This window comes from Semicossyphus pulcher, unplaced genomic scaffold (assembly GCF_022749685.1).
Source record: "Semicossyphus pulcher isolate SPU_LCO1_2020_fin unplaced genomic scaffold, fSemPul1.0.p SCAF_5, whole genome shotgun sequence".
Classification (NCBI taxonomy): Eukaryota; Metazoa; Chordata; class Actinopteri; order Labriformes; family Labridae; genus Semicossyphus; species Semicossyphus pulcher.
In genome coordinates, this window is record NW_027211726.1 from 17875503 (window position 1) to 17893993 (window position 18491).

Below are 18491 nucleotides of genomic sequence, written 5' to 3' on the forward strand. Positions count from 1 at the left end.
GGACAGTGGAACACACAAAATGGCGAAGTCACTATGCACTATTATGTAAGGAGTGATTTCGGCCCAGCTGTGGCGTCTTAGCATGCTAACAATTTAGTACAAAACACAACAAATTGAGGCCAATGTAAGGTATTGGTGTGTGCACATTAAAACTATGACCCGTTGTTATTCATTTAACATAAAAAAAAAATGAAATACTAACTAAAAGGGTTGACTGGTTTTCACTTCTTTGTCAGGAAAAGTTGGTCTTTTACTCTGTTGAGCAGAACAATGATCTCATTTTCAATGGAGACCTGGCCAAGACTGCAGCATAAAAGTTACAGACAAAACACATCAACAACAATGAAACACAGAAGATATGCATTCATGCGTCAAAACATTAAAATATTAAAATGCCTATGCACAATTACAAGAACCAATCGAGTCGTTCACCATTGTACTTATACAAGCTTTAAAATCAGGCAGCGGGACCAATTCTCTTTATAGTTTCCAGTCAATTTGTAGGCTATTCCAAGAGAGGGGAGCAGAACACAGAGAGTATAATAAAATAGATAAGGAAGACAGAATAAATATGCCACCACCTGATACATCACTTACTTACAGACAAACCTATCATCTGTTTATTGTCAATTCATGAAAGTTTGACAGGACAAAGATAATCAGTCTGCCAAACAATAGCCTATATATTTTCTTATGACGACTAATCAAATCAATTTTTTTCAGAACAGTACATTTTTCTTTAACGGACCAATTAATAAAATATAAATAAACCCTGAATTTCCTGAATATTCCTGTCTTTTTTTCTTCCTACAATCCGTTTGTTTGCGGTTGATGCATGGTGAAAAAGCAATAAAATCTCCATGCTTGTATGTGCAGAGACTGTAAACTGACTATAAGCTTATTCTGTGTGTTAAAGGGAGCATTTGCTGCCACTAGGTGGTGACAAAGCTCAAGAATGGACCTTTCCTTTCCTTCTACACAAGGTCTTTTTATACAGTCTATGCTCGAGGTCAACACATGATTGTATAAAATCCGGCAACTGGGTCACTTTTAACAGTAAATACGTTTCTGTTTTTCTGTTAAACGTAATGATGGCGCAATTACGTTTTCTCGAAAAACAAGTCATGAACTAGCTCCTATTCTAGAAAATTGACTTTCAGTTCATTTAACCATGTCAGTTAATACATTTAAAGTTGATGATTTTTTGTCTCGAATGAGTGAGAATAAAACTCAAAGTGTGAACAGAAATTATATGATAATGACGCAATGTGTTTTTCTACAGGGAGTACTGGTACGAACAAAAGTTATACTGAAACCAAAAGGTCACATTAAATCAGAACGACACAGCTGATCCCAGAGTGCTGTTGAAACAGGCTGTGAACGATGGCGACTACTAAAAATAAATAATACATAAATGACCGTGTTGCAACATTGCGTTCCATTAATGAAAAATGATGCTCTGTGGCAGAAAAACTGCTATCATATGATCACGAAGACATAACCAAAGAGCGTTATCTTTTTTAGCTTCATCAGAAATTTTTTTATTTTGAGCAACAAATCAGTTTTAGGCTAGAAGTAGGTGTATGAAGGAAAGATTCACTGTCATTTTTCTTTTAATATTCTTACAATTAAATACATAACCTCATCGCGTTCATCCTGTAAACAGCCGTGTTTAAAAAAGAAACGTCTTTCTTTCACCCTGCCTGAGGAATGAATGAACGAGCCCGGTTAGAGCGAGATCTTTATGACACCTGAGAGAGAAGTTTGTCTTTGTGAGCTTTATTACAGAAATAGAAACTCCTGTGTAAGCAAGTTAAGAATGGAGAAGTGAAAGACAGCACAGTTGCGCTTGTGTTAGTACCAGGAGAAGTATCAAGGAGTCATAACAGTTCACATGGAGGTCATCGCGCCCCGTGTGCAGCCGTCAGATAAGAACACAGAGTTGAATGCAACTGATGCATTTAATGAACAAGAAAGTATCCAAAACTTTTTGCACCTTCAGTCTACAAATTCCCTCTGTTAGAGGCAAACAGGAAAACAGGATGTTTGGATTATGTTGTGTAGCTGCCAGGCACTTGCAGACATGCATGATACGCACACACACATTCACATAATGAAACCAGTTGGAACGAAACAAAAGGTGAATCAGTTTCATGTAAAACAACTTTAATGAGCCGAGTTTAATCTTCAGATTTCTCAACTCTGACGTCAGAGCACAAATATTTCACAGATAAGACGGACTGAGCCGTTGACCAAATACACATTAACCATGTCTGTGCTTGTGTGTCTATAAACAAAAGACTACTGGACAGTTACAGACTTAACATTTTTGACAGTTGCTCCTGAACATTTATGCCAGTGTTACATATTTTATGTGTGTTTTCTGGTGAGTTCAGTTGACGCTTGGGGCTGTAGGACCCGGCTGAGCTGCGGCAATCCCATCAGGCTGCGAGGACGGATCTGCAACAGAAACAGAGAAGTTAAAATGTCATGATACGAACAGAATCAGACTCAACATTTTGAATGCACAGCAACAGCGGGGAATACTCACACATGCCATTAGGAGCTCCAGGATGTCGAGGGGGCATGGTCTGGGTGTTTCCCCCGCCAGGCATCATCCTGTTTGGCACGGCCTGGCCTGAAAGAGGATGTTAAGCATAATTTAACAGAGCAGAAATAAAGAGTGTTGTGACACTGGATGCATTTTACAGTTTGAACACGTGTGCTAAAAGGGTTAACTCCTTGATTTGTAAGTGTGTCACTTGATTCCTGACCTGAGTGCTGCGCTGTGTATCCCGGCTGCCCCTGCTGCTCCCTCTGCTGGCGAACCTTCATCTCCGCCTGCTTCAGCTGCTCCGTGTGGAACGTCTGTCTCTCTGACAGGAGCTGCTGCCGCTGCTGCTCCAGCTGCGAGGAACACAAAGATACACACAGACAAGAAGTGTTTATAATACAGGCTTTCTCCTTCACCACAGTAACACACTCAGACCTGCCTAGGGGTACACAGCAGGAGTGGAGAGAGAGCGAGAGAGACACTGTGCCGCTGTAATAACTCAGCATGCACCGAAATTAATGAGAATGTCCTGATTATACAGTTTTATAGCACTTGCTGCTTGTAGTGTAGATTACAAGCGCCTTAATCAGGATATAATCTCATCACTGCATTGTGTCCACTCACAGCCTCCTTCTCTCGGTCCATGATGGTCTCCAGCTCCTCAAAGTGCCTCAGTTTGATCTCCAGCTTCTTCATCTGGGTCTCCACCAGCAGAGCCACCAGGGACTTGATCTTCCTCTCTTCTACAGCTGCCAGGTGCTGCGAAAACAAGAACACGAGGAAATTCAGGGGCACCATAAATAATTGAGGCTGTGAGCGCATGTGACAGTTAGAAAGGAAGAGAATGGAAATTTGTAGTAGTGGTAAAGATGAAAGGAAAAAAACACAGAGGAAGGAGAGACAAAGATAAGAGGTGAGAGGAGGGGAGAATAAATTGGGTGTGACCAAGCGTGTGATGGAGAGAAAATAAATTTGGAGGCTGAATGGAAGCGAACTATCAAATCAATCATCAGCAACTAGAGGAGGGACAACAATTGATCTAACGGGCAGTAAAACATTTAAAGTGCTCACACCGCCATAGCTTTGTGTTATTGCTAGAACTGTCTTTATCACAGTAGATGCCCATGATTGTAGACGGGAACACTTTTTACAACATTTTTGTAAACAAAAAGACAGGAAAAGCAGAGAGTAACATTGAGACCTAAGATAGAACATAATCGCAACAAGCTTGGTAGATTTTTCGGTTTAGGGGAAAGGTTTTTTTTTGCCAACTATGAGAGCGTATTGACTCTTTGACCTCTCTCAGATCTGTAGCTCAGCACAAAGACTGGGAAAAGGGAAATAGAAAGCAGAAGGAGAATCAGCCTCTTTCACAAAATAATGAAGGATTGTCATTTTCCTATTAAAATTTCTGGAGTGAAATGCTACCGTTTCGCTGCAGGCAATGGCTCAGAGCGGTACAGAATCTGAAATAGGACAAGAATATACCGGTGGATTGTCTAAAAAATCTTCAGGTCTGCAGTCTACATTTCAAACCTGCCCATTTTGAACGAGACATGACATCCGAGGCGGGCGTCCTAGATTGAGGAAGTGTAGTTTAGCGAGCTCCCTGGCCTCCGCCAGATGACGCGTTTTACGTAGTCTGGCGGAGGTTTTCCAGGGCCCATTGTAGAAGCGGATAGTGTCCTCCAAATTGCATTTTTTCTACCATAATGGCATTAGCTCCCCATAATAGCATGACAGGACTGAGGTTGAAAAATCGGCAAACTGGCGCTTTAAGGCCAAATCATATTTTCTTACTTGTTATTTAAAGACAAATAATTTAAACTGTAAACTGCACTGTAAATTTGAATTCCTCTGTTGAATTTAATAGTTAATCAGATGAAAAAATGTAAGATTGTTTTCATCATAATACAGATTTTCAGACATAGTAGTGATGTACCTCTGGTGTCCACATGACATGTATCGTTTAAAATAATATTATTGTACGTATATATGAACTTTAAACTACTTCATTGAACAAAATATTTTTGTTATGGTATATTCTAATTGCTTAAAACACTGGTAGATCTGAAGGTTTTTCTTATTAAACTAAGAGTCTTCATTGTTTCATTTATTTTTTAGTACATCTAAACTGAAAACAAAAAAAAGACAAAATATTTGAATAGATATAAGCCTAAACAAAATGTTAAGGATAACTGAGCTGCCTTTTCGTCAGGGCTACACTCTAGAAAAACTTTTCTAACCTGCATTAAAATGATCCTTTTCAAACAATCTCCATCTTAAATCTCAGCTCCTCTGTTTATCCAACATTTACTCGTTTATATGAGAAAGGTGTTAATGTGATTTCCAAGATGGTGCCTGTCTTTGCTGCAAGCAGAACTGTGAAACAACTGGGAAAAAAAGCCTCTATAAAATGACAACCACTTTACTCTCCTGCGATTGGTCTGCTGTGAAGCAGAGGGGCGGGCTTTACCTTGGCCTTTGTGGCAGCTGAGGCCAGAGCAGCTGCTGCTGCCGTGACAACGCTGGCCTCCACCAGATCCTGCTCCATCACTCTGCCCTCGTCTACGTCTGTGTCCCGCCGCTCTACGCTATCGTCATCATCTACCCCTCCTTAATAAGAGGAAGAAACACTTTAATGTAAACACAGAAAGTAAAGAGATATAAATACATACTTTAAATAAATATATATTTACATACCATCTCGATCCTCGCCAAGTATATTTTCAGCAATCTCTCTTTTGACTCCTTCGACATTGGTCCCACTGGGTTCTATCTTTAGCCCATCCGACCTTAAAGGGACCTGGACCAGATCCAAATGCACAAACACACATACAAACACGCACAATAAAGGTAAGACTCAAAAACCACCAGCAGAATAAAACAGTCTGTAAGCTCTTAAAGTTATTTGACCTGATGAGGGGTGGAGTTTGTCTCCATTTTTTCTGCATCCATCAATTCTGCGGGACAGACGAAAACAGAATAATGCATATAAATAAAACTATATGTAAACTGTAGACTGTTTGTTACATGTATGTTACTGTCTTACCTGTCTTTTCAGGCTGGTTGGTATCCGAGATCTTATCCACCAAGTCTTCCTGCGTTCTGGAAAACTCCTCTAAAGACAAAGATGTAGAATAACCACATGACATTTCACACTCTAAACTACACACAAATTAACACAACTCCCTCCGTCCCCTCACCCAGTGCGGCCTTAGCTGCAGATGATGCTACCCGTGGGTCAACCACAGATGCGAGGAAGGCCACAGTGCTCATGACGGGGTTCTCTGATTGGCTGAAAGGCACGGGCTGGTACGCCAGCGGGCCGAGGGAGGCCGAGGAGTCCTCCAGGTAAGGGTCTTCTATCGGCAGACGGAGGAAGTGGAGGATACATTCGTCCTGCGTTCTGGAGCCCACGTGTTCAGACACTTTGTTCCAGTCGTCTCTGTAGACCTCTAAGGCCTGAGAAGACACGGAGGGGAGAGATGAGCAAAACTTCAGGGCTTATGTGAAAGATTTGAATCAATCAAAGCATAAAGTATTTCTATTTTTAAGGTGGGTCATGAGTCATGTTTATGATCTGTGATAGAAAAGCCACAAACGTAACCGTCTTACCTCTAATAACAAGAGCGTCTCCTGCTCTGTCCATTCCCGTCCTGCACTCGCTCCTTTAGCCTGAGACGTGGCATAAGAAGAGTTTTAGAATAACAAGAACTCTTAATCACAGAGATTGTTGAAATGTGCAAATGGGAAGCTAAATAAATAGAAAATAAAATGGAAAAACTTTAAAGAAATAAATAGACAACAAGCTTTCAAAGGGGGGTATTATGCTTATTTCAAGCTTCATATTTCACTCTGTGATACCTGTGGAGTAGCTTCATTTACATAATTTACAGTTAAAAAAACGCATCGCTTTTCTCACACTGGTGCTCTGTGCAGGCCCTCATACAGCCTGAAATATAATACAGCCGATACTGCCTGAAACGATTCAGTGAGCTCTATCCCTTTAAGAAACCCGGCCCCTAAAAGCCTGCACTGATTGGCCAGCTCTCCAAAGCCTGCCGAGGGCTCAGTGTTGGAGGCACGCCTCCAACCCTGTGGCTGGGCTGCAAAGAGTAAATTGCACTTTTTTCGATTTGAAATGAATGTCTGCTGCTCTTGTCCTTTGTTAAAGTAAACACTGATGTCGTTCCTTCACAGCCACAGAAACACTTCCTCCAAGACATGCTGAACCAACTTGACGAGCAGAGCCGTTGAGCACAGTGGTGGGGGGAAAAAACATTTCCGAGGCAGGCTGAGCTGCTGGGTGGGCGTGTCCTTGAACTGTGCCAGGGGCAGGATGTTCTGCTGCGTCTCGGGCAGAAGCCCAAATATAGCGTTCCTCCACTTTGTGACATCACAAAGTGAAGCGTCTGCAGAAAGCGAGCGTTCACAGCAGCCTGCAGACTGAGATCTTTTTAGCAGGAGATTACTCCAACATACTTTACCTGAAGATTTGAAACTTCTCCCACGTTTAGTCTGGACATCCAACATTGTAACATTATATATATGTCTTACAATGTGACACAGCATAATACCCCCTCTTTAAAGTAATATTAGTATCACCTTAGGGTGCTTCTTGGTGTAGATGTCGGAGCGCAGGCCAAAGTTCTGGCTGTCTGAAGGCTTCTCTCTGGTCTTTTCTGGGAAATACAACATGTGCTGCGAGGCTGAAACCTGCACGAGTGAGACAGTGAACAAGTTAATCAGGAGACCACTTCACGTAACACAAACGTGTGTTTCTTCTCTGCATGTGTGTGTTTTACCTGCAGGGGTTTGTGTTGCAGGGGGGCCAGGCCAGACGGCGTGTCAGCCAGTACGTTGAAATGTGGTGTTGGTGGGGGTCCCATGGGGAGGGGTCTGCTCTCTGCATCCACCTGGTAGTTGATTAAACCCCACTGCTCCAAAAAGGCGTGAACCCTGGACACAGAGAAAATATTTTTCTTTGTACTTATTCACCTGTTTCAGCTGGAAAACTCCCTCAACAGACACATTAAACACCCCGCATGCCGTATGTTACTTCCTCTCATTAACACATTTTATTTGTCTACAGATTCACAACACCCACGTACACCTAATTTAGCGGATGAAGCACACATTGCATGTTAGCAAACACCCACACGTTTTAATATACCTCATGACAGCACAGACGTCTCCAGTGAGGTTGCGCCTGCAGGACGTTGAACTGAGATACTCCTGGGGGTTGAGGCGGTATGTGTCGATCATGAAGTTACGGTACGCCAGGTAGCTGCAGCGTACAGGACAGATCATGTGTTAATGACGACGTCTCAATAAGCTGATAGGACTGAATGTCTGCTGTACTCACATTTCTGGAGACTTGGACTTGTTCTTTCCATTAAAGAATTCAGGCAATGCACGTTTCTCTATAGCGTGAACACTGGAACAGACAAAAAGAAAAGAGTTAAGGGTTCAGGTGACAAAGTTGTACTGAAGAACAGCTCATTTTTAATCAGGGTGTGTATTTACCTGTTGTTATTGAACCAAGACGTATAGCTTGGGATTATGACGTGATGGGTTTGTTCTGGGATGCTTTCCTCTGCCTCTGACAAGCGAGGGATCTCCGCTCTGCCATCCTCGTCGTCCTGGACGCACACATACACACGAGTACATTTAAGAACAGTGAAACTAACACATTAGAGAGAAGAAACATTTTGATGGAGACGGCATAGTGTTTACCCTTCCTGGGAAATCATCCTCCTGATCATCTGAAAAAGGAAAAGGGAAAGACGGGGGAAAGATAGGTGAGTAAAAAGAATTCCAACCGTATAATGTAGTTTTTAATGATTTAAACAGGAAGAAACGTTTACACACGCAACATTTTCTGCTTAAATAAGAACTTTAAAACCTACCCAGGTCAGCCATGGTCCCTCCTTTCACAGGAGTATTCTCACTGTCCTTCTTCAGGTTGACTATAAGAGAGGCAGGAAAAGAAAATACGGTTATGGGAAGACATTAATGCAATCAATCCCCAGTCACTGTTTATTTTCAGTGTTTTACCATTTTTGGGTAGTATAACCTCCTCCATGTTGGGAACAGGGGTAGGGTCCTCCATGTCTTTGGTCAAGTCTTCTTCTGGCTCTTCCTCCTGTGGCCCACGTCTTCTCCTGTGAACACACACAAAAAGCAATGCTGAAACTGCACACTTAAACCAAGAGTATACTCTAATGTTTGGTTAAACTACTGTCTCTCACCCCTTCTTTCCTTTCTTCCTGCCCTCGGAGGGGGGAGGAGAAGGGGAGCGTCTTCGTTTTTTGGAGGGGGTTGTCTTGGTGTCCTGCTGCAGAGGTAAGAGGGAAGGATCAAGGGTGGAATTGAAAGTGTCGTGGTTCGCTGGCGCCTCAATCAGGAAACTATAAGATCTTTCCATTAGCAAGAACTCCAGATCACCGACAGCTTCACACAAACCTGTTCGTCTCGGAGGTGAATCCGCCGGCGGGGAATGATTGGTACATTTCTCTCGTCCACACAGTAGTCTTCCTCGTTCATCCACTCGTTGAAAACGTCTGTGTCCAGAACCCAGCCAGCATGGACCTGGAGCAAACACATAAGATGAGTTGTAATGTGCTACGTGCTGGTGGAGATTTGAATGAGACTCTGCGTGTGCGTCATGAGTAACCACTTCTGATAGGAGCTTATCTCAGCATTATATATGCAAATAAACATAACATTTCTGTTTCCTAAGACAAAATGTGTTGTTGCTTTTAATCTACTTTAGTCTTTAGTCTGTTTCTGTTTTTTAAATCCAGTCCCTGCCCACACCTAAAGTTCGCCTTGGAAGGTGTGCCTATTTTAGGGCACTGTATTTAACTGCTGCAGTGTTAGAGTCTGTTGTCTTTCAATTGAAAGGTTGACCCCTTTTACACTGCCAGTTCAAGGTGGGATTATTACGCCTCTGTTACGTCTTCTATGTAAAACACACAGAGGTGGAATGGTTTACACCTCACGCACGTTTTGTTTCCACAACGCCAGAACGCTATAAAAACACACACTGGGGACGGCTTAACGTCGGCATTGCTTGGTCCAATGTATAATAGGATGGGCTGCATGATGCCGGAGCTTCGTTACAGCGCTAAAGCGGAACAGCAGTGTAAAAAGGGCTAACGTGTTGACGTGTCCTTTGGTAAGACACTGAACCCCAAATTGCTCCAGAAGGCATAGCTATCTGTCTATGATTCTGCATGAATGATTAGACCCTGATTGGAGTTTGCACTTTTGCATAGCAGCCTCCGCCTTCAGTGTATGAATGTGTAAGAAACTTGTGTCCTTAAGTTTAAAGTGTTGTACTAACCCTCCGCGGCTTCTCTGAATGTGGCGGCTCTTCAACCTCTCCTTCGACATCACTTGAGGACAGCCAGCTGTCATAACTGTTGAAAAGTGACAAAAAACCTAACAGGTAAGTATTCTGTTTGTGTATGAGCATCTGCGTGTGTGATCATGCATTACCTGTCAGGGTGCATGCCCCAGTGTACCAAGATGTGTTTGTCTTTCCGCATGACAGGACGCATCCATTCATCTGAAAATAGGTGGTATGAAATATTAATCTAGTTAAAGGAGTATTGGGCATTTTAAAACACATATAAATGCACCGTCTTTAACTGACCTTCTTCTGTTGAAGCAGGTGAGGGGTAGATGTGGTGACTGGCGAGTGTTCGGTCCTCAGTGAGTGTACCCTGTGGAAGGACAAACTGTGAGCCAGTAGCACTAAAAAGTATTAAGCCAGACCTATCTCAGTATACTCTAACCTATAAACATCTTCTTATCCACCTGTCCCTCTAACGCCCAGCCCACTAACCCTCTTCTGCATTACTTTACCTGGTGTTTGGTGATAATATCTGTAAGCCTGCTAGCCAGTTCCTGATCAATCATAGGGTCCAGATATGCCACCGGCAGTGACAAACAATTATTCTAAAAACAAATACAGGGACAAGTTCATTAGTTGTGAGTCCATGATGGGCTGATGTGTATGAGTTTAAATGCATGATTTCAATCACCTGGATCAGGACTCTTTCAACAGAACCAAACATCTCAACATTCCTCTCAGTTCTTGACGGATTCTGCAAGTCAAACCTTCGCCTGTAAAAGAAAGGAAGAGGAGTGAGATGATATGAAGGATCCTGTAGTGAAAGAAAAAGTCAATACCTGCAACTCACCAGCCTTGCTCAGCCTTGAACTTGTAGGCAGTGCCAAGGATATGGCACAGACCACCCCCTGGCCGCAGGTCCAGGAAGCATTGTGCCTGCAAAGAAATTTAAGTCAGTCTTGCAGACATTTAACCCATCTTGATGGAAAAAGAAGCTTTGAGATTTGTTGTCTTTTTATCCTCTTTAATTCCTATTATCATGTCAGGACTGGGTGACTACAGTTTTGCTTTTATATTACTGTCAAACATATGTATCTCTGGAATTATATACAAGTATATTTCTTTATACTTGCAATGATTATGAAAATGAGTATAAAAGTGATGTCCATTTCTGTAAAAACACAAAATGGACTAAATCAAACTTAAAAATACACAATTTTAAGAGAAAGACAGTGATGGATGGACTCACAGGCAGTTTGGTGAGAACAGGACTGGCAGCTTGTCTACCGAAGGCTTCCTCCTGGAACTGGAGAAGCTGCAGGGTCACAGCAGCTAGAGCTTGACATGATGGAGCATCCACCAGCACATACTGAAAGACACACACATTTAGAGGTAGATATGATAAGAATGTTTCATTTTCTCTCACCAACTTAACGGTTGTATTTAGTCTGCTTAACCTCAGGGATTTGACTGTATTTGCATTTCGTCTATTCTATTTATTATAAAGAGACAGCACATCTTAACTAATTTTTTAGCCATTGGAGGTGTAACGTATCCAGCATGAGACATTTGTTTACAGTCTGAGCCACAGGACTTGCTAGCAGGGGGCGGCTAGCTTGTAAGCTAGCTTCCTAGCCAGCTAACTACCTTTTTGTAGTGCTTCCCGATCCACTGCCGCACCACCTCCAACTGGGCTAAAGTATCCGGACTCTCCCAGAACCTAGCGGACGGACTGCTGTCTTTTTTCCGGTTTGCAGATGTTAAGGAGGAGGCTTGGCTTGTGCCTGGAGCCCCGAGGTTTGTTCCTCCGGACATTGTGGCCATAATAAACGAGATTATTCCCGTAACGGGAGAACAAAACTGGCTAGCGCGATTGCTAGCTTGTGCGTTCTCGCTTTCTCTCGCGAGACACAGCGTCATTGTTGCAGTTCGGCATAAGGGTTTTGTATGATTTGATATTAAACTGTTTTTTTTAATTTTACCTATTTTATAGACTTTAATCATGTACATATTTTGATTCAGTAGCATATATTTTAATACCATATAGTGTTTTTTATGCACAAGAGAATACAGTCCTTTATTAGAAACCAGGACTTTTATTTTGAAGGTTAAACTTACAAGGAAATTACTGCGCAAGGCATGTAAACAGAAGTGAGGTGAAGTGATATTGGTTCGTAGAAAGTCGTATATCTTACTGCTGCAATTCTGATTTGTCTTTCCGAATAGACTAGATGTTTAAAAGTGTACTTTAGAAATGTATTGTTTTATTGCAGTAATATACGTTGTGGGGAAATTTTACGATCTCTTAGGAAATACAAACTTCTGTTTAACTGACAGTCATTTAAATTTAGCAGTGGCTTCGAGTATGTTATGAATCTATTCCGTCTTTTTCCATAACTGCCTCAGACTTAACACACCCTCAGACTAACCAGCTACTACTGCGTGTCACTGAAGCACCAGCACCCTCGTGAGTAACTCATTTATTTCCTCTTTCCATTTTTTACCAGGGCCTTGAGATCTTATGGGTGTCCATGGTCTGACCACCTTCGTGGAGGGGAACAGGAACCTTCTCCAAGATGTTAAGTTCAGGGACAGTCGCCTGGTTATTGATGGCTGCAGTCTGTATTTCCGCCTCTACTTTAACAACGGTTTGGACCAGCAGCATGGAGGGGATTATGATGCCTTCGCTTGCCTGCTCACCCGTTTCCTGTCTGCGTTGGCTGCCTGTAACATCCAGCCGTATGTTGTCCTGGATGGAGGTAAAAATGTTTTGAATGGCAAAGTCCTTTAAGTGATGTTATTCAAAAAGTATGTATTTTCACAATCAATCAACAGAACAGCAACCACTCTCCAAAACTGAAATGTGAACCCATTAGTTTAACATTACCGTTAAGAAGTCATAGTCAGATTTTTGTTTAATGTAGTCAGTTCCTTATTTAAGAATTGGATTACACAAGAGTAGTTTTCTCGTTTTTGTTAAAACTAATCTCAAACCGCACCAGTCTAAAGCTGCATTTCCTCTAAAAGTACCCAGGACTTTGAGTCACACAGGGGCTACCCTTATAAGAGATTAAAAGGCTCCTCCAGCCCATTTGTCCCTGCATTTCTACCAATAAACAAGTAAGAAATGACTAGTGTTATAAGTCCAACCCCAAAGTACCTGTACCTTTTGAGAGTACCACCTCCTTATCAGGGACCTTTTGGAATCAAAACTTAGACCCTGGTCCTGTTAAAGACATTTTTGAAACTCCATAATCAACTTGAGTGTGAAGTAAATCATATAATCTTAGTGACGAACACATACTCGTGTGAAATATGTATTCTGGTAACAATGTGTTGAAGGATCAAATGCTTTAATTTTGAAATGGTAACGGTGTGTTTATTCTGATATCAAGTGTTGCACCTGCAAGATGAGGCGGCCTTGGAAAGCCCCTGAGAACCGCTTCACAGCATATAAAAACCCAAGTTTCAAACTTCCGGGGTAACTCGGAGCTTATTGTTGGTATAGAATGTCTGTACATCCATTTCCTGCCTGTCTGCTGAGCCTTTCTTTGAAGACTTAAACTATTTTTGTAAGAGTGCTCTTAATTACCTGGTGGCAAGGGGTCCTGACATTTTTCTGGCCCTTGTGTCTGGACCTTTTTCGACACGACAGTCCCTGCAGTGAAAAAGCACTGAACACCTCTAAAGCCCCCAGTCCTTAGGGGAAGTTCCTGTGGTGGAAATGCAGCCTATAGTTATCTGCAATTGTTACACCCACAAACATTTAATATCTGTCTCTCTTTTTGTCTGTGATTATTAGGGATTGACCCCAGTGATAAGAAGTTTACAACTCTGCGACAGCGCATGCAGTCCAAAATAAAGGAGGCGGACAGTCTCTCACATGGCCGCAATGGCTCTGTTCTGCCCATCCTCACCAGGAGAGTGTTTATTCAGGTCCTCATGCAGAGCGGAGTCCCACTGGTCCAGTGTCCGGCTGAGGCCGACTGGGAAATCGCATGTTTGGCTCACCAGTGGAACTGCCCAGTTCTGACCAATGACAGTGATTTTTACATCTTTGACCTGCCAGGTGTGGTATAACAACATTATTATTACTTAACTTTAACAAGAATCCAAATATACCATTGTAATGAATGGTATCCATCTTGATTTTGCTGCTTTTGTAAAAAGTGTTTATGTGTTTTGTGTTCTTATCTTAGGTGGTTGCCTGCCACTTAATTTCTTCCAGTGGACCCACCTTAACGGTAAAGCCTCTCACCGCTACATCTCAGCTCGGCGCTACACTACTAGTGCGCTGTGTAGCTGGTTTGGGGGCTTGAACTGGGAGTTGCTTCCTTTATTTGCTGTCCTGACCGGAAATGACTACGGTACTCCAGGAGAGGCTGAAACCATCCTGGGGACAATAGGTGTGATTGGATTAGGGAAAGGTAGTAAAGGTAGGGCACCCATTTCTCGCATTGAGGGCATCCTACTCTGGCTGTCTGCTTTCTCATATCCTGCAGAGGCATTGGATGAAATCAGCAGTCTAATGGAGGAGGAAGGCAGAGATGGAGGCGGGAGGGGCAGGAGAGGACAGAAGGGTGGGCACAGTTCGAAGCTGTGGACATTGATGCAGGAGTATTACGTCACACCGCAAAGCTCTCTGGCCTGCTGGTTCTCCGGAGGAGCACCTCCTGGAAGGCAAAATTCTAGGCTGCCAGAGTCCCTTTCTCTGGCTGCAGCGCAGGGTCTGTTGCCCCCCTTGGCGGTTGATGCCTTGGTGATGCACAGGGTCCTTCTCATGCCGCAGGTGGAGAATAGCAAGCAAGCAAGCAGCCACTGTTGTGCCAGAACCATACGTCAGGCTGTGTATGGGATATTGCTGCAAGATGTTCAAGCAGGGGATGTGAGGGTGCAAGAAAATATCAGCCAGGGTATGAGAGGTGGGAGAGGGGGAAGGGGGAGGGGAGGCTTTCAGGTCAGTGGAGGTTGGGGTCAGCATGGTGCGAATGTAGGAGCTGGTGTGAGTGCAGTCCAGACTCAGGGTGCTGGATCCTCGATTTTTGTAGATGAGTACGACCGTCTTGAGCTGAACTTGAAGAAAAACCAGGTGGAGGCATGTCCCCCCAGAACATTCATATGCCTGGATACACTCAGCCAGGTAAACATGACAACGAATATGAGGTATTGTGTCTCTAATGACAACAATTTTGCTTTATAGAATTTAGTTTGAAAACTTGTTCATGGGATTTGCTTACATTTCTTACAGTCCTCTCCCTTTATTTGTCCAGGCTCCTGAAGCACTTCGTTCTGCTGTCATGTTTGAAGTCTTGGGCACGAAGGAGTCTGCCCTGGAATATGTTCCTCTCCACCTGCGGCTGGCTGTAGCAGTGACCGACTTCTGGCTGCGAGAGGCCAAACCGACACCCTCACAGCCCCAGCTCCAGGCTCTGGTGCTAGGCTTAGTTTACGGAGAGCTGTCCTTAAATAACCAGACTGGGGGTACACACGACCAACATGCTGGTTAGTTGTTTCACAAGGTTACAAACACTGAAATATATCTCAGTAACAGGCAAACAATGATCCATCCTTTATAACATGTTGCTGCTGTGTATCATCGAACAGAGCACGTGTTGGCAGCGATGGATGGACAGCGTCTGAGGCCGGGGGAGAGACGGGGGTTAGATGTTGGAGCGGCTCACAGTTTCAGCCAATGGCAGGCCTGCCTCTGGAGTGCAATGTGTCTCAATCAGCTATTACAGCTGCCACTGGAACAACCCCACGTTTCATGGTAAGACACATGGACATGAAAGAGGAGAAATAATACACAGTATGAGTTTTCCACCTCTGAAAACAAGAGTTGCAGCTAATAACTAATGTCATTATTGATGTTTTAAAATTGCATTCTCCTCAAATTCATTTGGGTGAGCCGAGCGTAATATAATTAAAAAAAGAAACTCAAGAGTCAAAGAAAAGGAAAAAGTGTAATTAAGTCATAGATATCGAAAATTCAGACAACAATCATAGGATAAAATAATAATTAGAATTATAATAAAAACTATATATTCACTATGTACACCCTTCACCTATAGATAGATACAACTTTGGATTGTGTAATTGCACATAAAATTGAACAAGAATAATAATGTTGCACAGAATTATTGCACTGCACGGATTAAAAGATGTTTAAATATAAAAGTATAAAAGTAAGTAAAATATGTTCTACCATTTATAGGTTTGTGTTTGAGTAAAATCAACTTTTGTTTTATTGTCAACGATATTTCTCATTACTTCCAAATCAATCTCGGATCCCATCGACGATATAGCCTCTGTGGACAACAGTGAATATGCCGGGGCGTGTAGCTGGTGGTTAGAGACAACTTTTCCAGACAAGACTTCTTATTCCAAGTGCTGCATTGTTTACAGAAAAATAACCCGCTTTTCCTGTGATTTACTTTAATTAACGGGTCTTACCTTTGCCGAAATTTCAACATCATGTTGCAGATTTGTAAAAAGTCAAAATGAAGCTTTGTCAGTTCTGCCCTCAAGAGGAGAAGAAAACTACTTTTAAAATGCTCGTTTGTTGAACGGAGGTCGGATCGATCATTTCTGATGCATTCGAGGAAGTCGGGAAATTTAAACGCTGAACGGCTTTTGTGACGGCGTGTCAGGGAATTTATCTCAAGTTGAATTTTAGATCTAGAATGGCTAACCGGAAACAATTTAATTAATAAGAGTGCTTAAGATTAATAAGAAGCTTAATCATCGTCAAATAGCTGCTGATGGGAGCCGGGATGATTATGGGGCATTACGTTCAGCCGTTTTTCCTGCATATGCCGCAGCCTGCTGATTCGTGATTGGTCAATATTACTCGACCAAGTGTACTACAAACGGATTTCTATGTAGAATCTGTATAAAGAGAATACTTCCTAATTAAATATTCTCATTGAGGTATTTTATTTGCAGAAAACGACGACTGGTTAGGATAACAAAAAATATGCAAATATGTTTTTCAGACCTCGAAAAATGCAAAGAAAACACGTTCATGTTCATGTTTAAACAACAAAATACCAATGTTTTAACTTTAACAAAGAATTACAGCGTTCATGCATCTAGTCTTTGACTGTGGGGTGACGTTAGGCCATTCTTGGAGCATACATTTAAGTGGCTTGGCTTTGTTCGATGGCTTGTGACCATCCATCTTCCTCTTGATCACACTCAGGAGGTTTTCAGGGGGGTTCACATCTGGATTGGGCTCCATGACATGAAGAGAGAGATTCTGATTTATCGTACAATTGGAGTGGTCTCTTATTTTTTTTGTCATATACTATGATAATTTACTAGATTAGATAAGTCATATTTCTTTTAGTGGTCTTAGTGCTGTGTTTTTAACTGTGTTAAGCACTTAACTGTGTGTGTGTGTGTCAGGTTGTTCAGCGGTACGTTGGTGCACGGCCTCCTCCGGTACCTGAAAGGAGGCAGTGCTCCTGAATCCTTCCTATCTTGGGGTTCCTTATCCGGACAGCTCTACTCCTGCCTGCTGGACGCTGTGAGGAACTGCAGCTCCAGAACCCATCCCTCCTCTTCGGCAGCAGGGAGGAGGAGGAGAGGCGGTGGAGGCCGGGGAAGGAGAGGTCGAGGTGGAGGTCGAGGTGGAGGTCGGAGAGGAGCGTGGGGAGGGGGGAGAGGGGTTGAGGAGATGAACAACAGGTTTGCTCTCCTGATGAGCGAGGAACAGTTTGATGAGTGGTAAGGCAGCAGAGAGAAATTAACTTGCTGGGGGCCAAATGAGGAAGGACATTCCAGTGTTTAAAGAGGGGGTATTATGCTGTTTCACATTTTAAGACATATATATAATTTTACAATGTTCAGACTAAACGTGGGTGAAGTTTCAAATGCGTAGGTAAAAGTATGTTGGCGTAATCCACAGGCTTCTCAGCTCAGTCTGCTGTGAACGCCAGGTTTCACACAGTTTTTTCTACACTTGCAGCCTCAGCAGGCTTCTGAGAGCTGGCCAATCAGAAGAAAGCGGGCTTGTGGGGCGGGGTTTTCTTAAAGGGACAGAGCTGTCTTGAGTCATTTCAGGCAGAAGCTGTATGAGGGCCAGTGTGAGTTCTTTTTAACTGTAAATTATGCTAAGCTACTCCACAGGTATCACAAATATGAAGCTTGAAATTAGCATAATACCCCCCCTTTAATAAACACGCTCAGGGAATGCCACAAAAAGTCAAATAACTGCACTTCTAGTTACCACAGAGCTTCTCCGTCATGTTATTGCACTCATTTTACCTTCATCAGCAACATTTACAGGCTGTGTCGAATGAAGTAATGTCAATACATCTGCGATCAGTTTTTCTAAAGCACACTCTTTCCGTAATTTAGCAGATTTCTGCAGCTGTTATTCAAACTAATGTGACTGAAGTTAATGCAACACAAGATTCAAACAGTGACTGTCTTATGTTATCATCTCTGTTGACCAAAAAGTTGGCAGCTAATGTCATTTTTTACAACGTATGAGATGTCATTTTATCTTTAATGCCTTAATAATGAATGAATTTGGTGCTTACTCCTTTTTGTACATTAAAAGAAAACATG

At 42.6% G+C, this 18491-nt stretch overlaps 2 protein-coding genes across 3 annotated transcripts; one reads left to right on the forward strand and one right to left on the reverse strand.

The window, feature by feature from the left end:
• Positions 1 to 1774: 1774 nt before the first annotated feature.
• On the reverse strand, positions 1775 to 11805 carry smarcc1b (SWI/SNF related BAF chromatin remodeling complex subunit C1b). 2 transcript variants are annotated; one of them, XM_069680918.1, is made up of 28 exons: positions 11565 to 11805; positions 11167 to 11286; positions 10768 to 10853; positions 10609 to 10690; positions 10430 to 10522; positions 10218 to 10287; positions 10061 to 10130; positions 9906 to 9981; positions 9023 to 9148; positions 8809 to 8891; positions 8615 to 8721; positions 8467 to 8526; positions 8294 to 8322; positions 8084 to 8199; positions 7923 to 7994; positions 7731 to 7844; positions 7363 to 7516; positions 7163 to 7273; positions 6173 to 6232; positions 5761 to 6019; positions 5607 to 5675; positions 5471 to 5517; positions 5258 to 5360; positions 5031 to 5170; positions 3179 to 3313; positions 2775 to 2907; positions 2552 to 2638; positions 1775 to 2460 (listed from the first exon to the last, which is right to left on the reverse strand). In XM_069680918.1, exons 1-28 carry the CDS (start codon positions 11739 to 11741, stop codon positions 2393 to 2395), a joined length of 2847 nt encoding a protein of 948 aa, XP_069537019.1. In that variant the 5' UTR covers positions 11742 to 11805; the 3' UTR covers positions 1775 to 2392. The 2 variants fall into 2 exon arrangements, with proteins under 2 accessions (XP_069537019.1, XP_069537018.1); XM_069680917.1 differs by having other exon boundaries at positions 8809 to 8894.
• aste1b (asteroid homolog 1b) lies at positions 11600 to 18477 on the forward strand. Its single transcript, XM_069680919.1, has 7 exons — positions 11600 to 11714; positions 12425 to 12676; positions 13720 to 13986; positions 14117 to 15057; positions 15188 to 15419; positions 15522 to 15687; positions 17325 to 18477. Exons 2-7 carry the CDS (start codon positions 12439 to 12441, stop codon positions 17647 to 17649), a joined length of 2169 nt encoding a protein of 722 aa, XP_069537020.1. The 5' UTR covers positions 11600 to 11714; positions 12425 to 12438; the 3' UTR covers positions 17650 to 18477.
• The last annotated feature ends 14 nt before the right edge of the window (positions 18478 to 18491 follow it).